Source organism: Megalobrama amblycephala, linkage group LG22 (genome assembly GCF_018812025.1).
Source record: "Megalobrama amblycephala isolate DHTTF-2021 linkage group LG22, ASM1881202v1, whole genome shotgun sequence".
Classification (NCBI taxonomy): Eukaryota; Metazoa; Chordata; class Actinopteri; order Cypriniformes; family Xenocyprididae; genus Megalobrama; species Megalobrama amblycephala.
Window position 1 is genome coordinate 17,578,203 of NC_063065.1, and position 19,085 is coordinate 17,597,287.

General features: G+C 35.4%; 1 protein-coding gene across 2 annotated transcripts in view; it reads right to left on the reverse strand.

Moving 5' to 3' along the window:
- The window catches only part of cntnap2a (contactin associated protein 2a), a 445,145-nt gene that overhangs the window by 152,266 nt on the left and 273,794 nt on the right, over positions 1–19,085 (reverse strand). For both annotated transcript variants that reach the window (XM_048174365.1, XM_048174366.1), the window contains exons 12-13: positions 17,967–18,086; positions 16,725–16,925 (exon numbers count right to left, since the gene is read on the reverse strand). In XM_048174365.1, coding sequence (XP_048030322.1) covers positions 16,725–16,925; positions 17,967–18,086 — 321 coding nt within the window. The remainder of the gene's footprint in view (positions 1–16,724; positions 16,926–17,966; positions 18,087–19,085) is intronic.

A 19,085-nucleotide genomic window follows, 5' to 3' on the forward strand; every position in this document is an offset into this window, starting at 1 on the left:
AAATAGGATCACTGCACGACAAAACAAACATCGCTCAGATCTAGTTAACATTTGCTAAAGGTTACACCAGAACAATGCGATCTGGAGAGGAATATTTGGGTCTGTTTTGGGAAATGAAGTCTAATCACGCTCTTCCTGTCATGGTAAATGCTAATATCAGATGCTAATATCAGATTATTGGTGTCATATGTAAATTGCGATTTACAGAGCTGTGGTTCTGTCGAATTCTAAAAGGAAATTCATGTGACACTGGCCCACGTAAACAGTGGTCCTAAAATGTCTAAATATCAAAGCAAATATGAATGAATATGACCTTTGTCCTTTCAGGCCATAATTAAGATGGTTCAATTGACACTTTAATGGACTATAAAGAACAATCAAGATATATAAAAAATACCCAAGTTAAATCAACATTCTCTTTGACATTCAAAATCATTACTAAATACTAAATCCATGTAGCAACTTCTTAGCATTTCACCTCTCACCATGAATAAAACTATAATTACACCCTTAATTGAAACATTACTGACCAACAGAAACATTTTGGTTCATTTTCAGCAAAGAGCGTCGACTGTTCACACACTGACAAAACGGCCGCTTACTTTGCATCTCATTATGCATTTGAGCTGTTTCTCTGCATATCTTTCTCAATATGAATAGTCTGGCGGTCAAAGGGCAAACGGTTGGGTTCATGTAGAGTAAACCAAATGACGTCAATTTCAGTTTAAGAGTGTCAAGGCAATGAGCTGTCTGTGCACCTCTAATATTTTCCGAAGCACAAAGGACAGTCTGCATTTTAATGTGGTTTTAAACTGTGTGGTGTGGACATGCTCTGGTTACTCTGATAGAACGTTTATGCAACATAATTTATCTTCATATCCTCATACAAAGACCAGGGCGCACGTAAAAACACAACATTTTAAGGGTAAAGCCTTTTCCTTAATACACAGACCAGCAAGCAAACATTTAAGGTCAACAGCGAAAAATAAATATGATGAATTAACTAATAACAGAAGCCATTTATTCTGATAGCAGCAACAAAAGCAATTATTAATGATCAATGTAGTGCTGCGTTTGACTTCAGTATAAGCAATAACATAGTTTTGAAGGGCAGGATTAACACTTTTCTTAGAAGTTAGCGGAAGCTTTTTTTTTTTTTTTTTGTGCTAAGCAAGCACCACAGTCATAGGAATAGTACAGCTAAGAAAAATCTGTCATCATTTAGTTACCTTTATGTTGTTTTTATCCTCCAAAAACTATTATTCAGTTCTGTTTGTGAACCAGATAAACACTGAAAAAGTTCTTGAGTTCAACTCACTGAATTATTTATTTCACAGTGCAAGTTCACAACTCATTATAGAAGATTTCCAGTGAATGATGACTCAAAATTTCAATCTGTTCCTCTCACACATATACCATTTGAATTCAGAACACTTAAAATATAGAGCACAAGTTATATTAATTTTTTTTGGGTCAGTTTTGGAGTATAACAGACATAATCATTATGAACAGCTGTTGAATGGAACAGGACAGTATGAAGATTCTTCAAACATTCTTCTTGTGTGTTCCACAGAAAAAAAAATTACAGCCTACGGCTTGGAACAACATAAGGGTGAGTAAATGACAACATGGGTGAAATATTCCTTAAATTGCTCTTTCCATAAAAATGTATGACATTTTGATGCATTGACGTTGGGTTTGTTTTTTCTGAAATCCTGAAACTGTTTGATTGAGCAGTAAATCTAGATGACAATGTTTGCTTGAACTGGGAAAAAAAAAAGTACAACATACTTTACACTTGGGATTTCTGGCAGATTTGTGGATGGGAAGATTGGAAGAGTGATTTGAATTTGAGAAAAGATAGAAACAATGCAGGACTCTTTAGGAAATACCACTAGTCAACCTCTCTCTCCGTTTCCTCCTATGATCCATAGATTGTCTTGTTAATCATTCTCAGGTCTGCCCTTTGCGGTTTCCTACATTACATACTGCTATAAAATCTTTATGTCTTGAGAGGATCTATAACTCTCCTACCGATAAGACCAGAATACAAAAAGAACATCACAGCAGAGAATGCAGGGTATTCATGTTCACTTATGCTCTATGAGCGTTGTAAATGCAGAATAAATGAACACTATGTGTGTTTTTATATATATATATATATATATATATATATATATATATATATATATATATATACAGTGTGTATTAGGGCTGTCAATAGATTACAGTACACAGATCCATTCAGAATCACTAAACATTACCTTGAATGTGTGTGGAAACAACATGAATTATTCAACTGTAATATATATATAATGCTGGGTAGATTACTTACAATTTTTAATCAGTTACTGATTCCAAATTACATGACAAAAATTTTAGTTAGTATCGTAATTCATTACATTACACATTTAAGGAAATATAATCTAACTACTTTTTGACTACTTTTAGATTACTTTATTTAATCATGTAAAAAAAACACACAAAAACACAAATTGCTATTTTTTTTTTTTTGGATAATTTGACATTGTATTGAATTAGAAACAATTGCTAAATAATATTCCGCTGGCGATTTAATACTTTTTGAATCTCACTGTATGTGAACTTATGATTCAAGCTAAAAGTGAGTTAAGAAGTTAAACAATTGAAAAATCACCACTTTTTATAGCAAAAAATATCCAATCTTGATTATCAGAAGAAAAAAATTTGAGTAATGTTTGGTTGATCAAATATGAAGTATTTTCAATGTGCAGGGCTGGGTTTCCCGATAACATTGTCTTTTAGCGTGCTACAAAGACTCTAAAGGTAGACCTTACAGTGGTGGTCAGAATTATTGGCACTCTTGGTAAATATAATCAAAAAAGACTGTAAAAATAAATCTGAATTGTTCATCCTTTTGATCTTTAATTCATAAAATTAGCAAAAATCTAACATTTCATTGAAGGAAAAAAATTTAAAGTGGGGGGAAAATCAGATTATGAAATAAATGTTTTTCTCCAAAACACTTTGGCCACAATTATTGGCATCCCTAGAATATTTTATGAGTAAAATATCTCTGAAGTATATTCCCATTCATATTTACATTTTTTTAGCACACCAGGGTGATCATGAACATGAAATTGTCCAGCCGAGACTTCCTGTTCCGTGGGAGTATAAACATGAGGAAACACAAAGGCCAAATTCCTTTAAACATTCATCACAATGAGTAAAACCAAACAATATAGTTCTGATGTGCAGCAAAAGATTGTTGAGCTTCACAAAATAGAAAGTGGCTGTAAAAAAAATAGCTAAAGCACTGAAAATCCCCATTTCCACCATCAGGGCAATAATTGAGAAGTTCCAATCAACTAAAGATGTTACAAATCTGCCTGGAAGAGGACGAGTGTCTAAATCGCAGTAATGCACGGTGAGAAGGAAAGTTTGAGTGGCCAAAGACTCTCCAAGGATCACAGCTGGAGAATTGCAGAGATTAGTTGAGTCTTGAGTCTCAGAAAGCCTAAAAAAAAATTATCAAACAGCACCTACATCACCAAAAATTGTTCGGGAGGGTTTCAAGAAAAATCCTCTGCTCTCATCCAGAAACAATCTCCAGCATAATCAGTTGTCAGTCAAGACTGGAACTTCAAATGGGACCGACTTCTATGGTCAGATGAAACTAAAAAAAGAGCTTTTTGGCAGCAAACCCACCAGATGGGTTTGGTGCACACATGGACAAAAAGTACCCCATGTCCACAGTTAAATATACTGCTGGATCTTCAATGTTGTGGGCCTATTTTTCTGCTGGAGGTCCTGGTCATCTTGTTCAGATACATGGTGTCATGGATTCTATCAAATACCAACAGATAAAAATCAAAACCTGACCGGATCTGCTAGAAATCCAACAATGGGCCATGGTTGGATCTTCCATTAGGACAATGATCCAAAACAAACATCAAAACCAACACAAAAAGCCCAGACAGAAGCCCAAAATGAAGCTTCTGCCATGGCCATCCCAGTCCCCCGAACTGAACCCTAAAGAAAATGAGTGGAGTGAACTAAAGAGAATGAAGGAATGGTCTCTGATCTCTTGTCAGGTGTTCTCCAAACTCATCAGGCATTATGGAAGAAGACTCAGAGCTGTTTTCTTGGCAAAAGGAGGTTGCAAAAATTATTGAATAAAAGGGTGCCAATAATTGTGGCCAACGTGTTTTGTAGATAAACATTTATTTCATAATGTGACTTTCCCCCCACTTTCAATTCTTTTTCTTTAATGAAAGGTTAGACTTTTGCTAATTTTATGAATTAAAGATCAAAAGGATAAACAATGCAGATTTATTTTTACAGTCATCTTTGATAATTTTTACCAAGGGTGCCAATAATTTTGACCACCACTGTAACTGAAGATTTACCGTTTCTAGGCGTGTTCCCCGAACTATACCTTATGAGGTTGCTTAAGGTATATCTTCTTAAGTGAGAAGTTACCAGGTGCTGTCCATGGCGGCGGTGCTGAATTGGTTGATATCGATGGCTCGAGAATCGATAATTCACTCTATACAGGGGCTGCTTCACTGGATTGTGTGAGAAATCAGTGTTCTTTATAAAAAGAAGCACTTCAGAAGTAGAAATTGCATTTATCAGGACTCATGGGATGTTACAAAAGTAATCCAAATTGCAAACTAAATCTATATTGTAATTTATCTATATTCTGGGGGCGCGGAGCCCCCATCAGTGCGAGTTTAAGGCGACCGTTATTTAGAACAAAGTTTTAATTCCTTGGAGACGCGTCATGCAGCTGACAGACATGTAGGTATCACGTTTATGTGTTTTTTTTGTTTTTTTTTTAAATATTCACAAAATTGTTAACTATATCATGAATTTTATGATATATTCTGATTGTAAAATACAGTACAGTCCAAAAGTTTGGAACCACTAAGATTTTTAATGTTTTTAAAATAAGTTTCGTCTGCTCACCAAGGCTACATTTATTTAATTAAAAATACAGTAAAAAACAGTAATATTGTGAAATATTATTAAAATTTAAAATAACAGTTTTCTATTTGAATATATTTCACAAAGTAATTAATTCCTGTGATGGCAAAGCTGAATTTTCAGCATCATTACTCCAGTCTTCAGTGTCACATGATCCTTCAGAAATCATTCTAATATGCTGATCTGCTGCTCAAGAAACATTTTAATGTGTACAATTGTACAAAATATTTGTGTACAATATTTTTTTTCAGGATTATTTGATGAATAGAAAGTTCAAAAGAACAGTGTTTATCTGAAATCTAATCTTTTGTAACATTATAAATGTCTTTACTGCCACTTTTGATTGATTTAATGCATCCTTGCTGAATAAAAGTATTCATTTCTTTAATTTCTTTTCAAAAAAATACAAATAAAAATTCTTACTGACCCCAAACTTTTGAACGGTAGTGTATAATGCTACAGAAGCTTTGTATTTCAGATAAATGCTGTTCTTTTGAACTTTCTATTCATCAAGGAATCCTAAAAAAAAAAAAAAAGTACACAACTGTTTTCAACATTGAAAATAATCATAAATGTTTATTGAGCAGCAAATCAGCATATTAGAATGATTTCTGAAGGACCATGTGACACTGAAGATGCTGAAAATTCAGCTTTGCATCACAGGAATAAATTACTTTGTCAAATATATTCAAATAGAAAACAGTTATTTTAAATTGTAATAATATTTCACAATATTACTGTTTTTTTTACTGTATTTTTAATTAAATAAATGTAGCCTTGGTGAGCAGACGAAACTTCTTTTAAAAACATTAAAAATCTTAGTGGTTCCAAACTTTTGGACTGTACTGTATGTGGAAGTGAATGTGTTTTGCACGGCAGTTAGAGCTGTCGGATATTTGAAATCTTCCCCGAAATACATAAAAGTATGTGGCTGGTGAACTGGGAGAAGAATAAAGTAAACTTTATTGTTTCATAAAGAATGTGTATCTGATATGAATAAAACACTTCATCAAATTATAATTGAAAGGGTTATTGTTGCAGCTTCCGTAGACATCAGTGTATAATTTGAATTTAACAAACTATAAATGTCTTTTTTATGCAGTAGCCTACTTAATTCAAATGTGTATTTAAATGTCTGAAACCTAAAATAAAGCGCGATGAGGTTAAAAACACCAAATAGTTGTGATAACGTTACATGACAAGCGCAGAGCGCGCGTCTGTCTCTGGTTCAGTGCCAAAGCACATTTGAATTTAGCAGTGAATTTTATGCATTTTATTCTTTGCCATAATCCTAATCGAACACTGGGTGCATTATGCTGTGTTCACACCAAACGCGAATAGAGCGTCTGGCGCGAATGATTTCAATGTTAAGTCAATGTAAAGACGCGTTTACGCGCGTCTGGAGGTCTCGCGGCGCGAATGAGGCGTTTAGCGCGGCGCGGAAGATGCAAATTCGCCTCATTCGCGCGTCTAGTTCGTGCGAATGACGCGAATTGAGCGTTTCACGCGATACGCGCGTTACGCGCGAATGGTGCTTTTTGTGCATTTAGCGTTTGACGCGAATTCGCGTCTGACGCCCGAGTTGAAAAATTTGAACTTTGGCGTAAATTCGCGCCGCGTTAACCAATCAGGAGACTGCTTGCTGCTGAATGCATTCAAAATGTTCAAGCGGCAAACTAGACGCGGTAGACGCGAATTTGACGCTCTATTCGCGTTTGGTGTGAACGCAGCATTACAGCTTCAGAATTATATTCGTATTGACTGTCAACAGTGATAAGGTATAGCTAAGAGTGCTCCAGACCAACCTAATGAAAGTATGACTTACAGAAGGTACACTTAACTAAGAACGTTTCGGGAAACACGTATTAACGTTAAGGTAGAGCTTAAGGTATAATTTAAGAATGACGTAGAGTTAAGAAGGTTTCTGGAAACCCAGCCCTGATCATTTACACAATGTTTGTACTGTCACAGACACGGTGCTGAAAGTGAGATGTTTTCTGAAGACTATGAATGAATAAGGCCTGTTTTTGTCAAGCACTCAGCTCATGTCTTTCAGATTTGTCCGCTAATCAAGAAAATGAATGCTTTTAATTGTGTGGACATCACAAACACAGAGCCCCCCGATGGTTCACGGCTCACTGTCTGTTCTTATTTATATGCTCTGCTCATACAATAAGCCACAGCCTCCAGCTGACAATATACTGTCTGTTTATCATAACTGGACAAAAAGAAAAAGGAGACGACAAAACAAAAACACTTTTCTCAATTCATCATCATCACATTCAATTTCCTTTGTGTGACAGCCGAGGCCTAATCATAGTGGAAGGTGGTTAATTTAGCTGTAAAGAGAACAATTTAAATACAAATGGACCTCTGGTCCCTCTGTAGGGGACGAGAAATAAACAAAACGTCACTGTTGATTGTGCCGTAATCAGAAGAGATGACATACGGACATGTATGGCAGACATCTCTCAACTCCATCCCCAATGCTGAGCTAATGGAGGTCAAGAGGCCCGAGGACGCTGGGGACGGCACAGACAAAGTGAAGCTGCAATAGAACAACCTGATGGCTCATCCATGAGAGGGCTGAAGGCATCAAGAAATTAGGACAATTACAGTTTAACTTCCCAATTACCAAACTTAATGCACCCAGGATGCAATTCTGATTTAACGCTTCATTTGGTCGCAGAATGCCAGCCCTCTATAATTTGATGAAACCTGACAGTCAATTTAGGAAGCATATTTTGTGAAATAGTTTTCTCTTCCATTGTCTCTTCACATGCGTCTGAGCATAAACTGTCTAAAGGGATGATTCAGATTCTGTGACATGCAGGAGGCAACATGTACCTATTGTTTTTGAAGGGGCACCAGCATGCCTTAAGCAAGATATAACTAAAGAAAAAGAAAACACTTAGTAATTATATATACAAAACATCTACTTAAAACAACTATTGATTTCATGTTAAGCAATGTAGTTAATTAATGTTAGCAAATGAAACCAAATATTTGTAATACTTTAATGTGCATTTGTATGTTGTATGTTACAAATACAGAATAAAACATCTTAAAATTTTACAAATATTTTAGCATTTAGTTGAATTTATTATGAGTTAATTAATTTATTTAATAATGCCATTCAAAATCCATAGGGCATTCACTTCTGGTGACATGGACACAACACAACTCTTCACTAATGCTCATATACTGAACATATGCTCTGTCAATATGCTGACTGGCTGACCACTTGTCCTGTAATTGCTGCGATTACCAACACCGATCCCCCAAAATGTGATCTTGTCTGGCCATTATAAAATAAACAAAGTTGTCTGGAAATGTTAAAACAGTTCAGTCAAAAAAATAAAATCATGCAAAACTAGAAAACTGTGCTGTCATGCATTAATACACATAAGGTGGCAGACAAACAATCAAAGTGATGCTGTCCATCCTATAGGTTTGTCAACAAAGTGCATAACTACAGTACCGGTTGTCCTTCAGTAAAGATAAATGAAGGCCATACAACAGAATTGTCTGCCAGTTACCACCCACTACACAACACGGTCAAACAAACTCTGTAAATCTCATCATGCAATGTCTCATGCACTCCCACCTCATGCACATACTCATTATCAAGGAGGGGTAATCAGACAAGTAGTTTTCAGACCACAATGCTCTGGTGAGCAGTCTTGTATTATATTTTATTCTCATAGCGTATGTATACTGTATCTTTCGCTGACACCGCAATCCTCACTGTCTTTTGGTCCTTAATTTTTCTTCAATTCTAAATATACAGTGGCATGAAAAAGTATGTGAACCACTTGCAGAATCTGTGAAAATGTGAATAATTTTAATAAAATAAGTGAGATCATACAAAATGCATGTTATTTTTTTTTTAGTACTGTCCTGAGTAAGATATTTTACATAAAAGATGTTTACATTTAGTTCACAAGACAAAAAAATAGCTGAATTTATTAAAATAACCCCATTCAAAAGTTTGTGAACCATTGGTTCTCAATACCATGTGTGGTTACCTGATGATCCACGACTGTTTTTTTGTTTTGTGATGGTTGTTCATGAGTCTCTTGTTTGTTCTGAGCAGTTAAACTGAGCTCTGTTCTTTGGAAAAATCCTCCAGGTCCTGCAGATTCATCAGTTTTCAAGGATTTTTTGCATATTTGAACCCTTTCCAGCAGTGACTGTATGATTTTGAGTTTCATCTTTTCACACTGAGGACAATTGAGGGACTCAAACTCAACTATTAAGAAAGGTTCAAACATTCACTGATGCTCCAGAAGGAAACACGATGCATTAAGAGTCGGGGGTGAAAACTTTTGAACAGGATGAAGATGTCACAATTTTTCTTATTTTGTTTAAATATCATTGTTTTTCATTTAGTACTGCCCTTCGGAACCAACATAAGATACTTGCATGTTTCCTGGAAGAAACATTAAGTATAATTTACCTTGATATTTAAATTCAAAAGTTTTCACCCCCCGGCTCTTAATGCATCGTGTTTCCTTCTGGAGCATCAGTGATTGTTTGAACCTTTTTTAATAGTTGAGTTTGAGTCCCTCAATTGTCCTCAGTGTGAAAAGATGAAACTCAAAATCATACAGTCACTGCTGGAAAGGGTTCAAATATGCAAAAAATCCTTGAAAACTGATGAATCTGCAGGACCTGGAGGATTTTTCCAAAGAACAGAGCTCAGTTTAACTGCTCAGAACAAACAAGAGACTCATGAACAACCATCACAAAACAAAAAAACAGTCGTGGATCATCAGGTAACCACACATGGTATTGAGAACCAATGGTTCACAAACTTTTGAATGGGGTTATTTTAATAAATTCAGCTATTTTTTTGTCTTGTGAACTAAATGTAAACATCTTTTATGTAAAATATCTTACTCAGGACAGTACTAAAAAAAAAATAACATGCATTTTGTATGATCTCACTTATTTTATTAAAATTATTCACATTTTCACAGATTCTGCAAGTGGTTCACATACTTTTTCATGCCACTGTATATTTTTCACTCTAATCTAATAATAATAATAATAATAATAATAATAATAAATAAAAAAGTATATTCAAATATATATTAATATATAAAAATATATTAAAAAGTATTTAATTTACTACAAAATAAATTAAAATTAAATGATTTACACAGAAAATGTCATTATAAAATACAATTACTACTACTAATAATAAAATATTTAATTTAAAAAGTATTTAATTTACTTTAACTTACTATAAAGTAAGTTTTATATAGTCAATAACAAGTACTTAAAATAACTATAAGTAAATTAAAAACAAATGAATCAAGCATATCTTTACATGAAACATGTTTTGTTGTTTATATCTATTTTGAATTTTATTTTTATCTATGTTATTTTTGATCCTAACAGTGAGAAATAAAATGCTTTGTTCAAGATGACATGCCTTGTTGATGACATGCCTTGTCAAGATGACTTGTTGATTCCAGTGAACTACTAAAATGGCCACGTTCACACAGCAGCAGAATATGGTTGTCAGTCCTGTATTTTGAGATCTTAAAGGATTCACTTTCAAATGAAAATCACCCCAAGCTTTACTCACCTACCATATTCAACTTACGAAGAATGTGTAAAGCCTCGCGCAGTTCAAAAAGCTTACGCTATGTCCTACGCCTGCCGTATTCAAAGTAAGTTCCATTTTTTTCTGTTTTTTTTTTCATTTTTTTAGTTTTCATTCAGCTTTCTTCAGCTTTATACTCACTGGTCTCGCTCACTGCCATTATAAAGCTCGGATGCATCAGGATATTTATTAATATAACTCTAATTGTGTTCATCAGAAAGAAGAAAGTCATATACACCTAGGATGACTTCAGAGTGAGTAAAGCTTGGGGTAATTGTCATTTGAAAGTGAACTAATCCTTTAATACATTCAGTTCAGTTATTTACGGGAGTGACAACCGCATTCTATAACCAAACTCACACCCGGTAATTTTTCAGGACTCACAACCGCATTCTCGAAAAACACATGCTGTATGAATGAAAAACAGACTGGACAACTAGTTGTCTGTTACATCATACAGTTCGAGAGAGCCACTCTGCACTGCACCAACGCGTGTCTAATGTATGTTACAGGTTTTCGTGTGTGGTTTCGCTTTCGGTAACTTACAGCGAGGGAGATATGAGCTGTGTGAAGGTTTTAGATCCAGTCACTATCAATGTTCCCTCTAATTTTTTTTCTCACTGAGCAAAACTTTTCTCTGTTGAGCGCACATTTTGGCCACCTGAGCAAAAACATACTTTATATCAGACCTGTACAGTGTATGTAAACACACACACAAAAAATGGTTTTATCATGCAACTGTAACATTTAACTTTAATGTGCCGTTTCTATTTTATTTGACCCTTGATGTAACTTAGTGATATATTAAATAATATGTTTGAAAACAAGCAGTTCAGTCACTACATTAAGCACATTTTAGGTTACTTGAGATTTTTTCACATTGATGTATTAACTGTACCAGTCTTTACCAAGAAATTCTATTAAAAAATAATTTACGTCCTCCAGCAGGACAGTTCAATTCTTTATAATAATATAATATGAGCAGTTACAATGATGGTTTGGAACAACCATAATGTGTTTTTGTACAGTCAATTATTAGCAACAGACAAAATTACGTTTATTGCTTATGAATTTCCCAGATTTTATATACCAGGAGGTTTCAAGATTTTTCGTGGCAAGGAACACAAACAATCCCCTTGTGAGATCAATTTTTTATTAGGCTTACATTATAATATAATAAAATATAATATAAGTATTTAAACTGATATACAGTATTATACGTTTAAATGCTTCCATTTGTTTTAATATATTATAAAGTGAAAACAAACTGAAGCATTTAAACAGATCTGATAGCTAAATATTTTTAAGAAAAGTGAACGTTAACTCTTTTATAGTTATCTAAACATCCCTGAAACCCACAGCACCACCACACACAAAAATCTATTTAAACTGAGGTATATCACTGATGTATTTGGAGTTTGCAAGCTACACCTGTGGTGGGTGTGTGATTGTAAATGTCTTAAAAATAGACATTTTTTAGCATTTTGTGCCCATCATCCATTATTTCCACCACTTTTAATTAAAACATGACGTTTTATTTCACATTTCTTTTCGTTTCGCGTTGCCTCTCGTATTGAGGTATTTAGTCCGCAAACATGACAGTATTCTTACCGCGACTGATTTGGCTCAGGGCCAGCCAGCTCACACGCGCTCAATTGTTCTCTTCCTGTAAACCGCATTCACCGGTTCTAACTCTATAGCGACAATAACTCTATAGCAGTTGTCCAGAGCACTGCAATTGTTTCTCATTTAAACTACTACAATCAAATGGATTTCCCCACACATGATTTTCATGTCTGTTCTTTGCGCGGCAATTATTTTTTCTGCGCGGCCGTGGCTTCAGAAGTGCGTGGCCGCGCACGTGCTCAGCTTAGAGGGAACATTGGTCACTATTCTCCACCAGAGCTGCTCCCGTCAGTTTTACATCCTACACTAAACTCATCTTTGATCTTACTTTGGTCACTCTTTCTATGGTTACTGGCAAGAGAATACGGGCTTGACCCCTGTTGCGAGTTCATTCAGACAGTATTCTAGATGTTACAGTAAGCTGCTGTTTGAAAAGGACATTTTGAGACTCAAATTTGTAAGTAAATGAGGTTATTAATCCCAAAAACTGACAGTGTGAACATAGCCTACTGCTAGTCTCTGCACATCCAGTGAGGCAAATGGGACTCTGCCCTAACCTGCATTGATATGTACAGAGTAGACTGAGAGTGATATTCTATTCATGCCTTATTTAACATAGATAGTATAGAGTAAAACATGTAGTGGGAGAGAACCCCAGAGGGAAAAGTCTACAATAAGGGCTTTTTCCAAAGTCAGATTAGCCTTAAGAAAATTCACAGCAGCCGTCACTGTGCTTCATGCTCATTATTAGATTAGCATCAGCCAGCTGCAAATTGTTATTGCTGACTGTAATCAGACAATGGGTCGCAGGAGTGCCAGGGGATAGTGGCAAAGACTGGCAGAGGATGGAAGTACAAATAAATAAGAGAGAAGGTGAATGATCGTGAGCTGCAGGGGTGAAGAAGAGGAGGACTGAAGTGCTGCATGTACAAACCCCATTCCAAAAAAGTTGGGACACTGTACAAATTGTAAATAAAATCAGAATGCAATGATGTGGAAGTTTCAAATTTCAGTATTTTATTCAGAATACAACATAGATGACATATCAAAAGTTTAAACTGTGAAAATGTATCATTTTAAGGGAAAAAATAAGTTGATTTTAAATTTCATGGCATCAACACATCTCAAAAAAGTTGGGACAAGGCCATGTTTAACACTGTGTGGCATCCCCTCTTCCTTTTATAACAGTCTGCAAATGTCTGGGGACTGAGGAGACAAGCTGCTCAAGTTTAGGAATAGGAATGTTGTCCCATTCTTGTCTAATACAGGCTTCTAGTTGCTCAACTGTCTTAGGTCTTCTTTGTCGCATCTTCCTCTTTATGGTGCGGCAAATGTTTTCTATGGGTGAAAGATCTGGACTGCAGGCTGGCCATTTCAGTACCCGGATCCTTTTTTACGCAGCCATGATGTTGTAATTGATGCAGGATGTGGTCTGGCATTGTCATGTTGGAAAATGCAAGGTCTTCCCTGAAAGAGATGACGTCTGGATGGGAGCATATGTTGTTCTAGAACTTGGATATACCTTTCAGCATTGATGTGTAAGCTGCCCATGCCACATGCACTCATGCAACCCCATACCATCAGAGATGCAGGCTTCTGAACTGAGCGCTGATAACAACTTGGGTTGTTCTTGTCCCCTTTAGTCCAGATGACATGGCATCCCAGTTTTCCAAAAAGAACTTCAAATTTTGATTCGTCTGACCACAGAACAGTTTTCCACTTTGCCACAGTCCATTTTAAATGAGCCTTGGCCCAGAGAAAATGCCTGCACTTCTGGTTCATGTTTAGATATGGCTTCTTTTTTGACCTATAGAGTTTTAGCCGGCAACGGCGAATGGCACGGTGGATTGTGTTCACCGACATTGTTTTCTGTAAGTATTCCTGAGCCCATGTTGTGATTTCCATTACAGTAGCATTCCTGTATGTGATGCAGTGCCGTCTAAGGGCCCGAAGATCACGGGCATCCAGTATGGTTTTCCAGCCTTGACCCTTACGCACAGAGATTGTTCCAGATTCTCTGAATCTTTGGATGATATTATGCACTGTAGATGATGATAACTTCAAACTCTTTGCAATTTTTCTCTGAGAAACTCCTTTCTGATATTGCTCCACTATTTTTCGCCGCACCATTGGGGGAATTGGTGATCCTCTGACCATCTTGACTTCTGAGAGACACTGCCACTCTGAGAGGCTCTTTTTATACCCAATCATGTTGCCAATTGACCTAATAAGTTGCAAATCGGACCTCCAGCTGTTCCTTATATGTACATTTAACTTTTCTGGCCTCTTATTGCTACCTGTCCCAACTTTTTTGGAATGTGTAGCTCTCATGAAATCCAAAATGAGCCAATATTTGGCATGACATTTCAAAATGTCTCACTTTCAATATTTGATATGTTATCTATATTCTATTGTGAATAAAATATAAGTTTATGAGATTTGTAAATTATTGCATTCCTTTTTTATTCACAATTTATACAGTGTCCCAACTTTTTTGGAATCGGATTTGTAGATGAGAGAGAAAAAAATAAAAAAGAAAGTGGTCAGCATTATACTGCATATGGCATATATTGACTAGCATTCAAAGGTTTGGGGTCGGTATGATTATTTAAATGTTTTTAAAAGTCTCATATGCTAACAAAGGCTGCATTTATTTGATCACTTTTAAAATGTAATTTATTCCTGTGATCAAAGCTGAATTTTCAGCATCATTACTCCAGTCTTCAGTCTCACATGATCCTTCAGAAATCATTCTAATATGCTGATTTGGTACTTAAGAAACATTTCTTATGTAACAGTTGTGCTGCAAAATATTTTTAAGGAAGTATTGTTTTTCAGGAGTCTTTGATATTATATAGAAAGTTCAAACTGCATTTATTTTAAATGGAAATCTTTTGTAACATCATGAATGTCTTTAGAGTCAATTTTGATCACTTTATGATCAAATATGTTATTGCCAAATAAAACTATTAATTTATTAGTTAAACTATTTCATTTATTTTTTTATTTAATTAAATCTTACTCACGTTGTACATATTTGCTATTATATACTTGATAAGCCATCTGCTAAGTGATTATACTTAAATATGCTTAATATATTCATATATGCTGAACTGTACTAAATTAAATTGACAGCACAACTTTTTTCCAGATACATGAAGAGCTTTACTTGAGAACAAATTTAAAAAGGTAACTCTTATTTCCATTCTATTTTAGTTTACTTCTTACACTTTAACCTTTTGCCAATTTTTCTACAGTCTCCATTAACAGCTTTTTCATTTTAATTTTCATAAACTGCTAATTAGGAGAGCACACACGGAACTATCAGCGAATGAATCTTACGCCGCCCACCCGTTAACTAGGACAAACGTTTCATAAATATACTTATACTTATTTAAGTTGTTTCTCTAAGAACTGTGATTCAACTTTATTCTTTCTATAGCAACTTCTGCATTTCATTTAGCACAAATTAGTTATCAAGTCCAGCTGTTAGCCCACACAAACTCACAGACAGTGAGCAAATGTAGTACAAATCCTCCTGAAACCAAGCCATTATAACATAAACCACGTTCTGGGGTGGTTCTGCGCTATTCTTGCAGTTTAACAACTGGGCAAACGGCCAAAAATAAGTGGGTTCAAACCGAGAGCAGTGGAGAGTGGGAGCGCATCAGCCACTGAGGGGCTATTAACGTTGCATTCCTATTCTAGTATCAGTTTACCTGGTTATCAAGGCACTTGACCCTCATTTGTTTTGGCAAGAACTATCACTACAGTTAGATACTTCTTTTTATTTTTAATTTAAGGTTTTAGATAACCTTCTATCACCCAACAAGTCCCTATAAGTATCTATATTCTGCAAGCATGCACACACAAACACACACAAGTTTTTACAAGTAACTCAAGCTATGTAATCAGATTACTTTTTCAAGTAACTAGTAAAGCATTACTTTTAAATTTACAAAATATCTGAGTTACTTTTTCAAATAAGTAACGCAAGTTACTTTGTTTTCCCATTTATTTACTGACAGCTCTCCTGTCCACATGTTGAGAGAAATTGCTGAGATGTTGTGTAATGATTATTGTAGTTCTAGACTAAATGTGAGCAGGCATTTATTCATCTCACTTGCACAAAAAAAGATTCAGTGTTCCTTAAAATAAATAAAATCAGTGAAATCTTTCAGTTCAGTTAAACCATAAAGCAAAAATGACTTTAGTTTTTTTGTTTTTATTGGTGAAGTAAGTGTTAAACTTTCTTCTCTTGCATCCTTCAGTCTGCGGCTTTTTCACCAATTTTGGTGTGAAAGGGCCTTTACATTTGCCCCAAAAATAGAACTTTTTTGTTATTAAAAAATAAGCCCAGTCCAGGTTAGAAAAAGTAATGCAAAATGAACGTAACTTTCCTTAAAAAGTAACTAAGTATCACAATATTGTAAAGCATTACTTTTCAAGGTAACTTTCTCTAACACTGCACACACACACACACACACACGCACACACTCAGACAACCTCTCTGTACCTGGTGTGTTGAGTAGGCGTGACATTCGGCAGGCATAGGCTACGTGCTGCTCGCAGTGCTCAGCGCTGTTGGTTATAGCTGTGACTTGCTCCATAGAGGCACTGTAGTTCAGCTGCAATACTGTCCTTCTCTCCCGGCTGGAGCCAGTCACTGCCGTCTGTGCTGGTAGGTTATTCACCACAGTCGTCCACACCTTGTCCTCTGAAACACGGATACAGTAATGGTCATAAATTGACTTTTCTTTAACTTCGGTAGGCTGTACAACAAAAGAATTGTAACTGTTTTCTGCAGGAAACTGATCTGTTGTCTGAGTGATTTTTAATGATTATTTACCGGTGAAGGGTGAGAAACTAGGCGATTTTTGTCAAAGAGCCACATGTGGTTTGTGAGCCATAGGTTTCCGCATTGGTAATAATTCATAATAAATAATCAAGCCTCAATATTGTCAAAATTTTATCCAACAAAAAGTGCAAAATATATACTTGAGTGAATAGGTTTCCAAATTGAATTTTTTTTAAAGAAAAAAGTAAATGCTTTTCTTTAAATTGACCCATGAAATCAAGAAGATTTTCTCATTCAAGTAACAATTAAGTAAATATGTAATTACAAACTGATTTCACACATTCTGGATCCATGTTTGTTTATGGCAATATTCCGCCTTAAGTTTTATTTAATGAGACCTAATAAAAACTGAAAATATGTTTTCTTAAAAAAACACACATTTTGTCATTTATATTTTGTAAATCCACCTTATCCTGCAACCATAATCTTTCCTTCCCACATTAAAGAATCACAAGATTCACCCTTCAAAAAGCTGTTAAATTAACATAACATATGTCTGAAATTGACAGACACTTTCTTTTCAGAATGATTTTTGCTCTCTACCGTGTCCGCTCAGGGATTTCCTATGCTCTGAGATGACTAGAGTTCCTGTCCTGAAATGATAACATTTTATGTCCTGATGTTCCTACATACTTGCATGTTCCTACATGTAAGAGTGACATTTTGTTTTTTTATTTATTTGTGGATCAGTGGGATGATGTGGACATAAATAAAAGACTGTCTCAGGAATGTGTTTTATGATCCTGGATCAGAGGCTTGGGAACAGGGGGGGGGGGGGGGGGTTCTCAAAAGCATAAAACACAGTAAAGGCTTGATTTATTAATCAAGTACAACCGGTGGGCTTTCCGGATTCATAGTGCTATGGTATGCCACAAATAAACAAAAAATTGCACATTTTACCTGTCATGTTGCAGATGACTTTAAAAGGCCCTAACGGTCCGCTTCCATCTGGGTCAATCCAGTAGGCATCAGATGATCTTCCTAAATGCTTGTAGGCCTCACAGGATTGCTCATATACAGCTGGAAGAAATAAATAAAAGGAAATCAGCTTTATTAAATAACATTCACATATTAGCATTTCTTTATTAACTTTATTACAATCATACATTATAATTATAATCTATCATTTTTGGAAGTTCACCTTCAAGCATCTTAATTAAAACTCTTAAAGGGTTAGTTCACCCAAAAATGAAAATTCTGTCATTAATTACTCACCCTCATGTCGTTCCACACCCATAAGACCTTTGTTCATCTTCGGAACACAAATTAAGATATTTTTGATAAAAAAGTGGTTCCGAGCGTGTGCCAAAGTCGAGTGAACCACTGAAATTTTGAAACGTTTCGAAACACTTATGACGTAACAAAGCCTCGTTTACTGAAATCACGTGACTTTGGCAGTTTGACACACGCTCCGAACCACTGATTCGAAACAAAAGATTTGTAAAGCTTCGAAGCTTCATGAAGCAGTGATTTGAAATCGCCCATCACTAGATATTGTTGAATAAAGTCGTTATTTATTTATTTATTTATTTATTTTTTTGGCGCACAAAAAGTATTCTTGTCGCTTCATAACATTAAGGTTGAGACACTGAAGTCACATGAACTGTTTTAAATGTCTTTAGTACCTTTCTGGGCATTGAAAGTGTTAATATCCTGCTGTCAATGGAGGCCTCACTGAGCCATCAGATTTTATCAAAAATATCTTAATTTGTGTTCTGAAGATGAATGAAGGTCTTACGGGTGTGGAACGACATGAGGGTGAGTAATTAATGACAGAATTTTCAATTTTGGGTTTAAACCCTTTACAGTTTAGCAAATAAGACATATATTTTTATTTTATATTAACTTTTTCCAAAACTGTGCTATGTGGATTAGTGATGGAAAACTAATTAGAATGAAGTGTGAAATTAATATACCAATTCTGCACACATTATGTTTGCAGATTTCAATCTGACAATATCACCAAAGTGCTTTAGAGCCTGCCAGCCAGAACAAACGCAAGGTAACTATCCCAGCAAT